This window comes from Taudactylus pleione, unplaced genomic scaffold (assembly GCF_031769625.1).
Source record: "Taudactylus pleione unplaced genomic scaffold, aTauple2 ptg000015l, whole genome shotgun sequence".
NCBI lineage: Eukaryota > Metazoa > Chordata > Amphibia > Anura > Myobatrachidae > Taudactylus > Taudactylus pleione.
In genome coordinates, this window is record NW_028284417.1 from 16,226,655 (window position 1) to 16,244,224 (window position 17,570).

Genomic DNA, 17,570 nt, shown 5'->3' on the forward strand with positions numbered 1-17,570 from the left:
TATCAACAGGTGATTGTATCCTAATTCTGTTGGAATGCCGGAGCCGGGATTCTGACCACCGGGATCCCGAGTGCCGGCATGCCGTACCCAACCAGTTTATACATATATTTACACTATTTTACACAGATGCCTTTTTGTATATATACTGTACCCCTAAGTCTTGTTGCAAATAGAAATGCTGTGGGCAAGATCATATCTTCTTACTGGTCATATTAAAGGTTAATTTAAATTGACTGTCAATCAAAAGATTGAGCAAATTGCTAAAATTAGACCACAGCATAATTAAACTTTTACCTGAAAAACCAAATAATTTTCCATTAGACAATAAAACCACTTAAATTATACTTTTATTTTATATCCTTGTAGTGCTATTTCTCTGATGGTACTCAGTGGTTCACAGTACTACCACCCATGTTTAAATTATGATTGTCGACATCATATGTTATTTTTCAATTTTATAAACTAAGGCCCTCATTCAGAGCCGTACGCTCTGAGCAGAGCGCACGCTCTGAATGAGGGCCGGGCTCCATTTTCATGGAGCGTCCTCCTGGACGCTCGTATAGCTGTGGGTCACCACCCACAGGCTATACGAGCGTGCATTGTGATGGTCGCGATGATCGAGACCATCGCGACCATCGAATTTGCGAGCCGGAGCCTGCGGTTGAGGTTTTCAACCGCAAGCTCCGGAGTGATTTTGGCTCTATCAGAGCCAAAATCACTCCCACTGACATCACTAGTGATGTCAGTGGGCCGGCTTTGAACGCCCCCGTCAGGGAGGCACGCCCCTGGCACGCCCACCAAAGGGGGCGTGCTGTCAATCAACATTGACAGCACGCCCCCTTTGATCGGACACAACGAGCGAAGGACTTTCCTTCGCTCGTCGCGTCTGGCGCATGCGCACGACGGAGCTCCCTCCGTCGTGCGCATGCTCAGTCCATAACATCGACCCACTTGCGAGCGGACAGCCGCTCGCGAGTGGGTCTGAATCAGGCCCTAAGTTTGAATTTAATAAAATAAGGGTCTGAAGACTTGGCCACAGTGTGGAAGGTACTTTAAACCTTGAATCAACCTGTAACTTTAGACGAGCACTAGCAACTTTTTTCATAAAAAAATACTGTATCCTTGTGTATTACAGGTATGCCTTTTTTATTAGTTGAAATGCAATTTATTCAAATAATTGTACTTCTTAATGCATCCCAGCTCCTGGGACTTATCAACGTCTTCCTCTAAGTGGCCACATTTACTAGAAAGTACCCTAATACATACATACATACTGTATAATTTGAGATGACTATTTATGCACATCCTAATTTTATGGCTATGTACCAATCATGGTACTCCATGAGTTATATTTCCACCGTCTTTATGTGTATCACTATATAGATTGAAGTGCTGTCATAATTGAGACTTGGATAGTGTGGTCCTCCTGCACCTCACTGGTCTGCACTGAGACACTCTAGAATCTCTGGTTGAACTGTGGCACTGATACTAGCTCAGTTCCAGGGGAGTATTGAAGTTCTGGGGAGTGGAATAGCATTTGGACTCTCAGCAATTGCTTAATAAAAATGTTGATGCCCAACAGCAAATATGGTAAGCTGTCTTGGTACCCACACACATAACGATGTGCACACGATCAGCCGATGTGTACGATTTATGTACGATTTCCCTTGAAACTCTCTGCGGCAGCTCTGCACATTATCTGCACACGATATGCACGCAATTTGGTGCCCAATCTTCAAACGATATCTCCTGCATGCAGACTTTTCACTGTGTATTGTATCCTAGATTGTCAGATCTGCCCTACAGCACGGCAGATCTGACGATGCGATGTGCGACCAGCGGGAACGCGCATCGCATGGTGATTGTGAGTGGGGACTCACTATTTCCACACGATTTTGGCATATTTTACACAATCTGTCGTTCCAATGCGTCGGAATCGGCCAGATCGGGTAAAATATCGCTATGTGTGTGGGCACCTTTAGGATTCAGGTATGTAAATGGGAACAATAATAATATCGGATAGTTCAGGTTCTTCATTTTATCCTATATGCATGGGTTATAGAAAGTGGACTGATCAATCATGATCACATTTTTCTTTGGCATTGTTGCAATGCTATTTTATTCAATTTCTTATACTTTTATATGTTCTTTTGTTATCATATATTCACACTCTTTACCACATTAGCACATTTACCACATACATGGCACTGTCGAATGGGTTTATCCTCTAATGTATTTCCCCATCAAGTATATCTAGTTCATGTTATTTACATAGAACTACTTATATATTGATTGTACTAAAAATATTTGACTTTGGGAAAGACCCAAACTGACTAAAACCTTCTCCCCATGTCCTATGCTTGTGTTCTGTTCTCTTTCTGCAGTAACATGTAAAACCTGTGCAAACAGAGGCTTTAATGGAGTATGGAAAATATTCCTCCATTACTCTTCTCACATTACCCAGTCGTCTATAAAATTCACAGCCATGCCAAGTTACACTATAAACACCTGCAAGTGTCTGCCAGCTGTTGTGCCCCCATACCTATGAAAGTCACTCAGCTTGTGCATGATTTCAGGGTCTACATTTACTAATTACTGCGCCAGAATCCAAAGCCAATTTAGAAACAAACCCTACAACCTTTTATTCTACATATGATTTATCTAGCAGAGAAAGGAGATTATTTTTATATTATATACAATATTTAGATATTGCTTTATACTGTTTACCAAAGACTTAATACAGGGCTTGACAAATCCCAGGGGCCAGGTCGCAATGGCTACCAGATTTAGCTGCCTGGCTACCAGAGTTTGCAGTGAGGGAGGAAGCAGATCCTCATCAGCCCCGCGGAGATTCGTGCCTATAGTTCATTTCATGCACAGGAGTGCATGTGCTGAGTGTCGTCTGTGGTGACTGCTGTGCCTCTGTCCGTCCTGGCCTCTGCTGACTCCTCCTGTCCGTCCCATCCTGCGCTGACTCATGCTGTCTGACTCAGTCTACGCTGATCCTCCTGTATGTCCCGGCTGTCTACTGTCACCTATCTCTGGCTGCATAGAGCACCCCGGAAATAGGGTCTATGGACCTCTTTCAGAGTCGGTCGAAGCGGCCGCAAGGTCGTACGGGAAATGGGGCCGGATATGCAAATGATTCCCTCGCAAGTTGCGTCCCTAAGTTCGGATCGGTAGCTGACCGACCAAGGGGAGGAAGCGGTCGGAAGACAAAAAAATACGCCCCCTTCTCGTACGCATTACACGTCATCTCCGGGCATATAAGGATTAATCGAGACCATCGGAACTGGTCGTAGAGCTTAAGGTTGACCATACCCTCTCTTAAGCTCTACGATCATGTCATGTAAAAACCTCCCATGTCACATGTGCCATGACGCTACTTTGTTAATTATGCACTCCCATAAACCGTATGCACTCCCATAAAATGCCGTTCGCATAATGAGGCATGCCTGCGTTTGGATCTCCACTCCCCCGTTTTCAAGCACCTTCCCCAGTTACCACCCACAAACGCCTCCATCTGTCACTCAAACTACCAACCTGGCTGTGTTCAAGGAGTGAGAAATTTCTGATCGTAGCGGCTAGTTTGCGCACGCGCATTGCGAACTTTATGCATGCGCAGTATAGCGAACATCGGTGGCGTACGACCGTGCGGCCGCTTCAACCAACTCTGAATGAGGTCCTATGTGTGGCCAGGGATTGCGGAGCAGCTTCAGAGGGATAGTGGTGTGACCACGAGGGGAGGGGGTTCTGTTGTACTTTCTGGTACCATTGCTTTATATGAAATGTGGTCCGTTATTACTGGGGGGTGGAGCAGGGGAGCTGTGCAGAGCAGTGAGGGAGCTTCCATGTAACTATATCCATTCAACTGCGACCATTTTGTGGACTAGTATAGTGTGTATAACAGTTGCATAACACACAGAGTTGTGCTCCTCAATCACTCCTGTAATGTTTTTGGGGGGATAGTGATCTGGCTCCTACACTTTCATCCTGGCTCCTAGATTTTAGAAAAATTTGTCAAGCCCTGACTTAATACATTGTCTAAATTTACTATTTGTGACTATCCTTATAACAGGGATGCGGTCCATATCTTGAACGCTGGGATTCCGGCGGTCAGAATGCCAACACCGGAATTCCGACGCTTCCCAGAATCCTGACTGCCGGAATCCCGAAGGTAAGTAGCGGGGTTGGGGGGAAGGTTAGGGTAAGGCACTGGAGGGCGGGTTAGGCACTAAGGGGGAGGCTTATGTTTAGAGTGCGGGAAGGGGAAGGTTACATTTAGGCACCAGGGCGGGAGGTTATGGTTGGGCACCAGGGCGGGAAGTTGGGGTTAGGCACCGGCGAGTGAAGGAAAGGGTTATGGTAGGTAGAAGGGGAGGGTTAGGATACCAACCAACAAAGTGTCAGTGTTCTAACCCTGTTGGGATGCCGGCATCAGGATCCCGAACGCCGGCATCCCGTACGCAACTCCTTTTAACACACTCTGGCATACAATCTCATAATACTCCCCTGTATCTCTTATTTACTGACCAAAAAAAACCATGTTAGCACTTAATAAATGGAAAAACTTATTTTTATGCCATTATCAAATCATATGACCTCATAATTATTTTTAATTTTGATACATATAGCATATTGATGTGACTAACACATTTAACATAGAGCTAGATATGATTGATTGTCTGACTGTTCACGGTACAGTCTATAACAACACTGTAATTATAAAGTAATTGTTTCCAAATGTTTACCAGATATAAAACCCCAGAAGAATCATTGCTCTATGGGGGAATTCAATTTCTTGCAATTGATGCAATGGTCTATTCCTCAATGGTACATCCGGCAGCATTGCCCCATAGAAGTGCAAAGGAAAATTTTCAATATCTGCACTAATGTACAGTAAGTGGCTGATGTGCACAGCTGGGCATCACAATAATGCTCAGCGTTTCCAAAATAAGATCAGTATTAAAACAGTATGCGGCAGTATTCAGTCAGCAAGCCATTGTTCTTTATATGATGGGATACACAAACGAAAAGAGAAAGGAAGGCTAGTTGCTGGGGCACTCTTAAATTAGATATTATAATGAAGTCTAAGATCAATTATAACTTTTAATAAGTACCGTTTAAAATTGCAAAGTATGCCCATGCAATTACTTTTGTTGAAATGGTGTAATTTTTAATAAAGTGGACTTTTCTAATGAGACAGTCCTACATTTACCTCCTTTTTGTGTTTACCTGGGCATTCACACAACTACAGCCATACCATACTGGATGTGCCCAATCTCGTCTGATCTTGGAAGCTATACAGCATTGGGCCTGGTTAGTACTTGGATGGTAGACCACCATAGAATGCCAGGTATGGTAGGTTTACCAACATGGTGTATGGGGATAGAATGGTGACACAGCAGAGTGTTTATACAATTTTGTTTTCCACACATCTATTCCTTTGGAGATACAGCAAATCATAGTGCTAATATACTTTTAGGGTTAAAAGGGCACTTATCTGCCTGTATGAAATCTACTTTGTATTGGCACAATATACAGAGTGAATATAGAAGCCACAGGAGATTCGCTACCCTTATTCTAATATTTTTGCCACTTTATAGATTTAATACTATTTTAATATGATTTACTTGCCTGTGACATTAATTTTCTGTGCAGTATGGGTCTCTTTGCAATTTTAGACGGTACTTATTAAAAGTTATATTTTATCTTATACTTCATTATAATATTTAATTTAAGAGTGCCCCAGCAACTAGCCTTCCTTTTTCTTTTCGTTTCTAATTATACTTTGGGCTTTGGGAGCACCAATAGCGACTATTAATGATCTATTATGACAGAATATTTCAATATTGTTGGTATGTATTAATTGACTACTTGGTTCTGTGCGGAATCCCCCCTTTTCTTCTTTATATGATGGACCAAGATGCTTGTACATCCCTCTGTACCTGAGAGGTGAGTACATGTTACTGCAACGTAGTGGTGTTTTGGTACATTTTACCTAGTGTAGGAACTTGCAGAGAATCGGGGTCCTTTGATATCGGGCTGCAAGCTTAAATGTTGTGATCAAAATATGAACAAAATCCCCATACTTTTATTTACTAGATACACCCATCTTTGCAGTATATTATTGTTGGTGCGAGTAACAAAAGTCTTTATGCTTGTACATCTAGTTGACATAGGTTGGGTACGATATCCCGGCAGTCAGAATCTCGGCTTCAGAATCCCAATGGTCAAAATCTTGACACATGTTGGTGAGTATTCTAGCCCTAACCCACCCCTCCCGCAGCCTAACACTAACCGCCCCCTTTGGCAGCCTAACCAGCACTCTAACACTACCCCTAATGCCTAACCCTAACACCAACCATTGGGATTCTGACCGTCGGGATTCCAGAGCCGGTATTGTTGATGAACGTCGGGATTCCAGAGATGGTCTTGTGACTGTTGGGATTCTGACCACTGGGATCCTGGCTACATCCTGTTGGCATGATAATCTCAAGATGTTTGGCACTTATGGATAAAATGATCTGCTACTGAACCATGACACTAATGCCACATAAGGTAAAGCTACCATCTGAGTATTACCTTTTTAATACTCTTCATCTAAAAGAACATAAGGTCTCTATTTTTTTTCCTAAAAGGATAATTAATTGTAAATGACAGTTTTATCACACAGCCAGTTAGGCTGTGTGCCCAATCATTCTTTGCCACCTTTATAACAATTTGTTATTAAAGTAACAGTCTATTGTCAGCAAGACAGGCTGACGTTCAGGTGTTCACTTTCCAAAGCCAAATTATACAGAGCGTAACTTTGATTTGAGCTGATAAATGCCAGGTATTTCAAGCTGTAATGCCTTCTAATTGCAGACAATTTCACAGTGATGACAAGCAATGCTCCCTTCTTTTATGAGGTTTACCAAGCAGAACAAAAATGTCAAGGATTTTATGAACTAATGAAATAGTTTTGGCAAAGCTGTCTGGATACTCAACTACCTTCATAGATAATCCCATTAAATATGTATACAGGAGAAAACTATGCTGTATGGAAGCCAAGGTCTACACGTGCTGCATATCACTAGCTAGGATGCCACAAAGTACTGAAAAAAATTAACAAGAAGATTATATTTAAATCAGTGGAGTTGAAAGAGCCTTCACATCCTGAATGGACTTCTATATTTGTAGGCAAATTCTTCTCATTTTACAAACTACAAGGAAAATGGCAAATTAAAATTTCAGGCTGAACATCTGTATAAAAAAAGTTGTAGTTTTAAAAAATATGTTTAGATTGTCACATGCCCATCTCTTTGTCCCTTGCTGACACCTTCAGTACAGATCTGTTTAACCCATGAGATCAAATGAGCCTATTTAGAGCAAGCTAAGACCGATAAGCTTGTTACCTCGCTTCCTGAGTGTCATCCTACTCCTGACTCCCTTAGGTGCAGGGCCGGATAATAGGTAGGGAGACAGGGGCGGTCGTCACATGGGGGCCCCCACACACTGTCCCCAGCCCCCTGAAGAACCATTTTTTTTTTAATTAACGGAGCTACCTGCAGCGGCCCACAATTAAGCCCCGTCCATCCCGTCATTTGGCTCCGCCCCCACTTCAAAGACCCGCAAATCACTGCCGATTTAATCAACGACGGCCCTCTCTGTCAGAGCCGTGGCCAATCATTGACAAGCAGCCCGCGCCAATGTTACTACACAGTACACCACACACACTGAGCGGGCGCGCAGACTGCAGGGAAAGATGGGGCTGCGTGCATGCTGAGCTGAAGGGCATGTCCCTACCTGCTTTATCAGCTCCTCCTCCTACCTGTTTCCTTTGTAGGAGCAGTGAGCACCATGGAGCAGCACACTGCAGCCGGAAGACCAGATACCTGTTCAGCAACAGGCAGTGAGTGAGGGTGAAGGGGTCAGGATTTATTTTTGTTGGTAGTGTAGGAAGGGGTGTCTGGGTGCTTGTAGTGTAGGAAGGGAGTGTCTGGGTCGCTGGTAGTGTAGGGCGGGAATGGTGCCTGGGTGCTGGTTGTGTAGAAGGAGTGTCTGGGTGTTGGTAGTGTAGTAGGGGTGTATCTGGGTGCTGGTAATGTAGGAGAAGTGTCTAGATGTTCATAGAGTAGAAGGAGATGCCTGGGTGCTGGTAGAGTAGGAGGGGGGTGCCTGGGTGTTGGTAGTGTAGTAGGAGGTGTCTGGGTGTTGGTAGTGTAGTAGGAGGTGTCTGGGTGCTGGCAGTGTAGGGCGGGGGTGTTGCCAGGGTGCTGGTTGTGTAGGAGGGAAGTGCCTGGGTGTTGGTAGTGTAGTAGGGGTGTGTCTTGGTGCTGGTAGTGTAGGAGGAGGATGTCTAGGTGTTGGTAGTGTAGAAGGGGTGCCTGGGTGCTGGTAGTGTAGTAGGGGGGTGTCTGGGTGCTGGCAGTGCCGGGCGGGGGTGGTGCCAGGGTGCTGGTTGTGTGGGAGGGAGTGCCTAGGTGTTGGTAGTGTAGTAGGGGTGTGTCTTGGTGTTGGTAGTGTAGGAGGGGGTGCCTAGGTGTTGGTAGTGTAGTAGGGGTGTGTCTTGGTGTTGGTAGTGTAGGAGGGGGTGCCTGGGTGCTGGTAGAGTAGGAGGGGGGTACCTGGGTGTTGGTAGTATAGTAGGGGAGTGTCTGGGTGCTGGTAGTGTAGGAGAGGGTGCCTGGGTGCTGGTAGAGTAGGAGGGGAGTGCCTGGGTGTTGGTAGTATAGTAGGGGGGGTGTCTGGGTGCTGGTAGTGTAGGAGGGAGGTGTCTATATGCTGGTAGCTTAGGAGGGGGTTCCAGGGTGATGGTAGTGTAGGAGATGGTGCATGGGTGCTGGTAGAGAAGGAGGGGGGTGTCTGGGTGTTCGTAGTATAGTAGGGGGTGCCTGGGTGCTGGTAGTGTAGGAGGAGGTGCCTGGGTGTTGGTATTGTATGAGAAGAGTGCCTGGGTGTTGGTAGTGTATGGGGGAAGATCTGAGTGCGGTTGGGGTGATGAAAGTAAATAAAGTGGTATGTCTGGGTACTGCTATGGTGTTTGTAGTGAATAAGGGGTTGTCTGGGTGCAGAAGATGTATTGGTAGTATATGACGGTGGGTGCTGCAGGGGTGTTGATAGTGAATGATGAGGGTTGTGTCTGGGCTGTGTGTTTTTTGATGAATGTAAGAGGGTGATTGGGTGCTGCTGGGGTGTCGTTGGTGAATGACAGAGGAGGAAAGCAATTGGTGAATGAGGGGAGTGTCTGGGTATATATGGGTGTGTTAAAATATTTATTTTTATTTTATATTTACATATTTATTTTTATTTTCCCATTTTATTTTCATTTATTTTCATATTTATTTTCACAGGTTTTTTATTTACCTTTATTGCTTTACCACTTTCATTATTTGTGTACTTGTTTGTACTAAATTTATGACAGTGGCTGGCCCATGTGAGTTTCCATATATCTATGTATTTGCTTGTACTAGTATAGGTAATCTTTTATTAGATCCATAGTGTTGCGAGTGTCCCTTGTCATATATTAGATTGGTATACTTAGCCTGAGACATAGCTTATTATTGCATGTGACTTGCCGCGTTGTTCCTGTGTTTGTGTATACAGCTGATCTGGTTGCCTAGCTACGAGTCTCCCCACCATTGGTTATTCTTGTCACATGGTGCGGCTCTCTCCATATCCCGGCCAGACGCATCACCGTGACGTAAATTTTTGGCACCGACGTGTGCAGTGGGTGGTGACATGGACGGTCCCACAGGTATTAGGTAAGCTATTTTATATTCACATGTATTTTGCACCCTGATGAAAATGCACGACCTAATACAGCATTGAAACGTTGGTTACCCACCTTGCGAGCCTGTTTTCATTCCTGAGTGCCGCCATTATGGACATGCTCTAACTTCTCTGGACCTTGTGTACAGCTGATTGGAAGGCACCGGCATTAGGTATTCATTGCGTTGTTTGCACATGTTGAGGAGTGCCGCTTCTCAGAAATATATATATATATATTATATATGTATGTGTGTGTGTGTGTGTATATATATATATATATATATATATATATCAGCATGTGGAAGGACACTCAAGGGTAAATAAGAGCAGTTGCCGTGGTGCCTTCCTAGGTGGCAATGTATAGGTATCCAATCCTCCATATAAGAAGCAGCTGGCACTCCATCGGACTAGTGTAAATCAATAATAATAATTCAGCCGACGTTTCAAGGCATCTACAGCCTTGTCATCAGGGAGTGAAGGCTGTAGAGGCCTCGAAACGTCGGCTGAATAAAACGATGCATTAGTGATTTACACTAGTTCGATGGAGTGCCGCCTGCTTCTTATATGGAGGATTTCATACATATATATATATATACAACTTTTATTGGTTACAGAATGGAGAGCATAAATTATATTGTATTATTGGTGTTAAGCTAAGCTGCAGCAAATGATTGTGTTAATTTATAGATGAGTTGAGGCATGGTATCTTGGAGGAAAAGCCCTGTCTTGATTAATTATTGGGGCAGGAAACTGGTGAATAGCCCTGTTGCTGCACAGCACTGAAGCCATGGCTTTCATTCTGACCAGGGCACAATCTGTGATGTTTGTAAATTCTCCCAGTATATTTCTTACACAGTCTATGATTAGGCATTGTTTGCATAATATGCTAAATTATGTTTATCCTAGATAAAGTCCTCCTCTTAACTTAATACTCTTCTATTTTCCATCCTCAGAATATCCTTCACAGTTCACCCTCCCACAAACCCCATCCTTTTAGAATGTAAGCTCTCACTGGCAGGGCCCTCCTCCCTCCTGTTCTTCCATTCCATGTCACCAGTGCTTCTCTCCCATTTGGTGACTCTGACAGGGTTTGCTCACTCCTACATTGTGTACAAGGTCAGTGGTGACTGTATTGATTCCCACCTGCGACTCACCACAGCATATGCCTGCTAGCTTCAGCAAGATGCCCTGTAATCTCTCCTTCTATGTCTTCACTCCTAGCAGGGGAATCTAAAACGCCATATATACGTACGTTATCTCTCTAAGGTCTACTGTAAGTATATGATAAACCTATACAAGTATCACAAAGAGCCTCATTTAAAAAATAATTAAGATTTACAGATCCTGCCATATCCTATGTCTGCAGGTTGTAAAGTTTAGATTTTCAACTGGAATGGAATTGCTTACTGCTAAAATGGAAAACTTAACACAAGAATTCTCTGCAGGGGAAGTATGTAACGGGAGTTACATTTTAATAGAATAAAGTTAAATTTTATTACTTAAAATTAAGTTTAAAATGTGTGCCAGGGCTGTGTGCTCCCAGTGACCTCTAACCTCGCCACCCTGGTGCTGCTTACCTCAGCAGTAGTCAGGAAGATGTCTTCACTGATGTGCCTCACATTGCACGCAACAACTCCAAGGGCAACACCTGGGAACACATATGAATTGTTGCCTTGCCCAGGATACAGTGTTCGCCCATCTGGAAGAGTGACAGCATCAAAAGGACTTCCACTTGCAAAGATGCCACGTCCCTGCAGTTAAGAGTGATTCAGAAAATTAGATCAGTGGAATGTTTCATTATTTTTCCCTTGTCTGCCTTTGTTTTTCAAGTAGTGAGAGAATGCAGATTGCACACTGTTACCAAGAGTCCCTGACTTCAATCACTTTTACAAATGGTCAGCAAGAAATTGTGAATACAACTGGAACATCTCAAAAGTTACTCAAACTCGGTCTTGAATTTTTCACTAGTCCATAATGAGATGGTTTGCAATCATTCATTGTTTCTTCTAAGGCTGAAAGTAAAATTTAACAAGATTCAAAGTGGTCAGTCATTATGCAATGTTAGCAGGGCCGCCGAGAGGGGGGGGCGGGTACTAATTACCCAGGCCCGGGCTAGTAGGAGGGGCCTGGGTCTGCCACCACCCCCTTCTCCCCCTGTCATCAGCCTCTTTCCCCAATCCAGCACACACTGCTATGGGGCCAAGAAGTCTGCCCCGCCCCTGCAAATACTTTTTTTCTTATTTTTCTTTTTCTAATGCCTCAAACGATTAGACCACGCCCCCCAAAAAGTACCAGGGCCCGTCCCTGAGTATCAGAGGCTAACTTTCTGAGAGTTGGAACATTACTGTAACAATCGAAAATAAAGTAAAAGTAACCACTCTTGGCTAACAAATGTTTTTGTAGTTAGAAATGAGCAAAGCTGTATATTGCTGCATACACACGTAAAGATTTTCTGTCCAACCATCCAACTAGTTGATTGGCTGGAATGAAAATCTGGTAAGGTATGAAAGCAAATGACAATCAGCAATTTGCTCCCAAATGCCGGAAAATGGACAAAAACTGTTGTTTGAACAAATTGTTTAGATTAAACATCTAACAAACTTGTCTGACGACCATTTTCTTCTGTTTTCTGGCATTTAGGAGCAAATTGCTGATCATCAGTTACTCCCATACGTTACCAGATTTTCATTCCAACCAATCAACTAGTTGGATGGTTGGACAGAACATCTTTACGTGTGTATCCAGCCTAAGAATTTTTGTCAAATAAAATTTTGCATTGTTAAAGGCTGTTTTGCTTAGGTGCAAAGTTCTGGCAATAAGGTTTATTCAATTGCCTTTGCATCTGCATTCTGCCTTGTACTGTATTTCACTGACTTTACAGGACAGTCTGTAAAATTGTGATTATCGCTAATTATAGTGACTAGGAAAGAGAATAGGGGAAGTTTTGTTTTTATTCTATAGTGGAGGAGTCTTATAGTTGGGAAGCGAGATAAATATAAATATATTTAGATATTTTTATCCCTGATTGTAAAATACAAAAACACAGGACACCGAAGATTAAAATATCAGGCAGCCCAACAACTGTATCTTTTAAAATGCAAAAACTCTTCTCTGATTTCCATGGATCCTTTAAACACAGAAACAGTAAATGGCAATTAAAATACACAAGTTGCTCTTCTATAAACAAGATAATAGATCGATCTATCTATTATAGATTTATTTATTTAATATATGCAAAATGCTTTTCCAGAGATCAAATCTACAATTATAAAGTAAGCAGCAGATTTTACATGACAAAAGAACACTTTTCAAATAACTGAAAGCTAATTTTTAAATATTTCTTGATAGAGATTTATACTTATAGGATCTGATGCTGAGTCGCACGCTGCTGCGACTGCTTAACCGTCTTTTGCCTTAGTTGTATCTGTGACTTAATGCTACTGCTAGTTTATGCCCTTTCCCTTGTGTACAAGTGTGTTTCTGAATGTGCAAAAAACTGGGACGCACATTTTGTGCAACATTGCTGTTTGGTGTGCCTTTAGATGCAACCATCAGATGCTTGGTGTGCCTTTAGATGCTACCATCACACGCTTGGTGTGCCTTTAGATGCTACCATCACACGCTTGGTGTGCCTTTAGATGCAACCATCAGACGCTTGGTGTGTCTTTAGATGCTACCATCCAATGTTTGGCGTGCCTTTTGATGCAACTATCACACACTTGGTGTGCCTTTACAAGCAACCATCAGATGCTTGGTGTGTCTTTAGATGCTACCATCAAATGCTTGGTGTGCCTCTAGATGCAACCTTCCTACGCTTGGTGCGCCTTTTGATGCAACCATCAGACACTTGGTGTGCCTTTAGTTGCTACCATCACACGCTTGGTGTGCCTTTAGATGCAACCATCAGACGCTTGGTGTGCCTTTAGATGCAACCATCAGACGCTTGGTGTGTCTTTAGATGCTACCATCACACGCTTGGTGTGTCTTTAGATACTACCATCCGATGTTTGGCGTGCCTTTTGATGCAACTATCACACACTTGGTGTGCCTTTACAAGCAACCATCAGATGCTTGGTGTGTCTTTAGATGCTACCATCAAATGCTTGGTGTGCCTCTAGATGCAACCTTCCTACACTTGGTGCGCCTTTTGATGCAACCATCGGACACTTGGTGTGCCTTTAGTTGCTGCCATCAAACGCTTGCTGTGTCTTCAGACACTTCCATTAGACGTTTGGTGTACCTTTTTAGATGCAACCATCACATGCTTAAGGGTATATTTAAATCGATCAACATCAAAGTTGTGTTCCTGGGGCAAAATTACACATTTACTAACAGACAATTTTTTAATTTATTGTTTAAATATTAGTAAATATGTGATATAGCCCCAGGAACACAACATCAATGTTGATCGATTTTAAATCGACTAAAATCGACCTACAGATGCTTGGTGTGTCTTTAGATGGTACCATCAGATGCTTGTTGTGCCTTTAGATGCTACCATCAGATGCTTGGTGTGCCTTTAGATGCTACCATCAGACGCCTGGTGTGCCTTTAGATGCTACCATCAGATGCCTGGTGTGCCTTTAGATGCTACCATCAGACGCTTTGTGCGCCATTAGATGCAACCATCAGATGCACGATGTGCCTATAGATGCAACCATCAGACGCTTGGCATGCTTTTAGATGCAACCATCAGATGCACCATTGAAACTCGCACCAGCCGCATGCTATGTGCAGATTCTCCGTCTGCCAGTGTAAGTGATTAAGTCTCTGAGTTTGCAGCCAGTTATGTGACATGTCCACCAGACTCCCATAACAGGCCCTTAAGGCAGTACATCTCCGTGGTGTGAGTAACCACCGCCGAGGAAGGCCCAATACATTTCTCAGACCGCGCTTTACAATTGTCATTGCGACTTAGCAGTTCCATAAACGCACAGATGAAATTGATGATTCGTGGGAATATAGTCATTGCACCCGACTCAGAATGAGGCTCATATTGTCTTCACTTGGGCTTTCTCTTACATTATAACAACTATTATGATGCAATTAGCACTGTCCCTGCAAATCTATAGATAGAGCAAACTTGATTGCATTCACAGAAAGTACATAGCTTATTCATTTCAATCTTATGGTGTGAAAATAATATACATTTCTATCTATATCTATAACTGGTGGGTCAAGTGTTTTAAATGTTGCAACATAAAACAACAAGGTATATTTTACTACTAAGGGGGTGGGAGATAATGTTAATAGAAGTACATTGCCATTGATAAGGTCATTTTTAAAATGAGTCCTATGGATATGGGGAGGGTTATTTTTTAAATATTATATTTTAATTTATCTTTAAAAAAAATCAACTATTTTTGAGTAACATTTGTCAAAAAAAATGTCAGTTAACAGTAAAAATTAAGAAGAGGGAAGGAACTCTGAACCCTGATTCAGACCGGGTCGCGAGTTCTGAGCGCTCGCAACTGGGTCGATGGTGGCCCAGAGCGCATGCGCACGATGGAGCCGGCTCCGTCGTGCCCATGCGCGAGACCTGGATAGCGACAGGCAATCCGCCGCTCCGGGTCTCGCACCAAAGGGGGCGTACTGTCGATGTTGAGTGACAGCACACCCCCTTTGCTGGGCGGGCCGGGGGGGTGGCTGGCCAGACGGAGGCTTTCCCATTAGAACGCCTACCGTCTGGGGGCTCCCCACTGACATCACAAGTGATGTCAGTGGGAAAGCTTTCGACTCTGTTTGAGCTGAAAGCTCTCTGGGGCTTGCGGCCACGAGACCCTACCACAAGGGTCTCGTCGCAAGCCCGATAGTCGCAATGGTCTTGACCATCGCGACCATATCATGGCCGAGGCCGTTCTAAAAAAAAATTGAAATTGTATTAAATTAATTTGTCCTACGTATACGCAACTCTACTGAACACCACTGCTACTCGAATACTTGTCTAGCAATAGCAAAATGACTAGGGAATAGTGGCTCTATATTCTACCTATTTATCTTTCAATTTTGCCTGTGCAACGATCTTTCCATCCCCATTTCCCCATTTTATTCATTAAGTGGTTAAGAGTATCAGATCCTGATGTATAACATAGGAGAACAAACAAGTTATTGTGTTACCTCAGTCAGGCCATAGCATTGCTCAGCAGTGCATTCTGATTTACTTGTTGGATTGCTGAGTGCAAAAATGATTGGTCGCTCATTGAATGAAGCCATATCTTTCAGAATCTGCTCAGTGAAAGCCCCACCTAATGCTGCCACACCTGAAGTACATAGACTGATATTATAAACATGACAGTGGAATATGGAATTGAGCACATTTAGAGAAAATGTATATATTTATAACTGTCACCTATTAAAACAGTTGGTTTGATAACTTTAACAACATCTCCCAAACTCTTCATTTCATTATGTGGATGGGCATATCGCTCCTTTTCATGTGTCAGTGAAGACCTGCCCTGTAAGAAACACAAACATAAATAATGTATATATGTGGTACACTGAATAAGATTTAATTGGTATAGCCAGCTACTTATGACTGATTCACTAAAGTACTGTACAGTTCATCTGTCAGGTATACTTAGGTACTAGCTGTTAACTTAATTAACTAAATCTTATACACTATCAAATATGTACTAAGAAGTCATACACACTTATTTGAATATAAATTTGACATGCTTAATAACACAATACACGTTTATTAGCAGCTTTATTACATTGTGCATTCAGCGCTGGTTATGTGCTCCACCTAACTGATTACAACTCTAATTATCTTACTAACTAACAAAAATGTCTCGAACACTCTTTTAAAGAGGTAGTTTCTCTTTAACGGCTTGAATGTTGGTTTCATTTTTGTCTTAGCTTGCACTGGTTGGCGCCCTTACAATGTATGGTACAGCCAGGGAGGGGGGCTGGCGGGGGTGCGGGTACTAATTACCCAGCAGCAGTTTCCTCTGCCTGCACTGATCGCCCCCACCCTGAACTGCCCCTGGCATACTGTTTTTTTTTTCATATTTTTTTTAGGAGGCATGGTCACACCTCTATGATAGGGCCCAGCCCTGGTACTGTAGGGCTCACTATTACAAACTTTAAACAAAGTCTATCAGTATGGCAGCTTGTGTATGTATATAAAAAAGCAATGGTTTTACTTCAATCAGAGGTCAGTGGACACAGCTTACACTGGAACACGTCTGTGGCACTACAGGTTTCAGCAACATTTTGGTCTCATTGCTTGTTGTACTGGAGCTGATTGCAGCGGGATGTAGATATATTACCAGCGGCCGGAATGCTGGCCGTCAGAATCCCGTCCCAGGACTAAAGATAGGCATCGAAAACCCTACCCCTATCTTTACCCCGATGCCGAAATCCCGACAGTCGCATTCCGAACTAAGGAAAGCGGGGCTTGTTAGGTTTTTGCCACTGGGGGGGAGGTTAGGTTTGGGAACCCTCGGGGGAAGATTACGGTGAGGCACCCCCCTGGGGAGGGCTAAAGCTAAGCTACGTGGAGGTAGGGTTAGGGTTAGGCACCACCGTGGGGGGTTAGGTACCCCCCCAGGAAGATTAGGTTTAGGCTACGGGAAAGGGGGGGTTAGGGTTAGGCACCACTAAGGGAGGGTTAGGGGGGGATAGGGGTAGGGATAGCATACTTAACCACCTCATGCCGGGATCTTCATCCATCGGGATGCCACTGTCGCTATTTGAACCAGCGACTGAACGGTTCAGCCACCGGTATTTCATACCCAACCTGATTGCAGAATAGTACTCTATAGTAACTGTCCTTAGAAAGCGTGTTTACTGCACTATTAATTAGACTAGAAGAA

The 17,570-nt window shown here is 43.4% G+C and overlaps 1 protein-coding gene and 1 pseudogene across 2 annotated transcripts in view; one reads left to right on the forward strand and one right to left on the reverse strand.

Annotated features, from left to right (window-relative positions):
• The window catches only part of ME1 (malic enzyme 1), a 420,748-nt gene that overhangs the window by 9,859 nt on the left and 393,319 nt on the right, over positions 1-17,570 (reverse strand). For both annotated transcript variants that reach the window (XM_088471866.1, XM_088471856.1), the window contains exons 10-12: positions 16,103-16,208; positions 15,871-16,013; positions 11,331-11,504 (exon numbers count right to left, since the gene is read on the reverse strand). In XM_088471866.1, coding sequence (XP_088327992.1) covers positions 11,331-11,504; positions 15,871-16,013; positions 16,103-16,208 — 423 coding nt within the window. The remainder of the gene's footprint in view (positions 1-11,330; positions 11,505-15,870; positions 16,014-16,102; positions 16,209-17,570) is intronic.
• LOC148542138 (5S ribosomal RNA) lies at positions 5,250-5,368 on the forward strand (annotated as a pseudogene).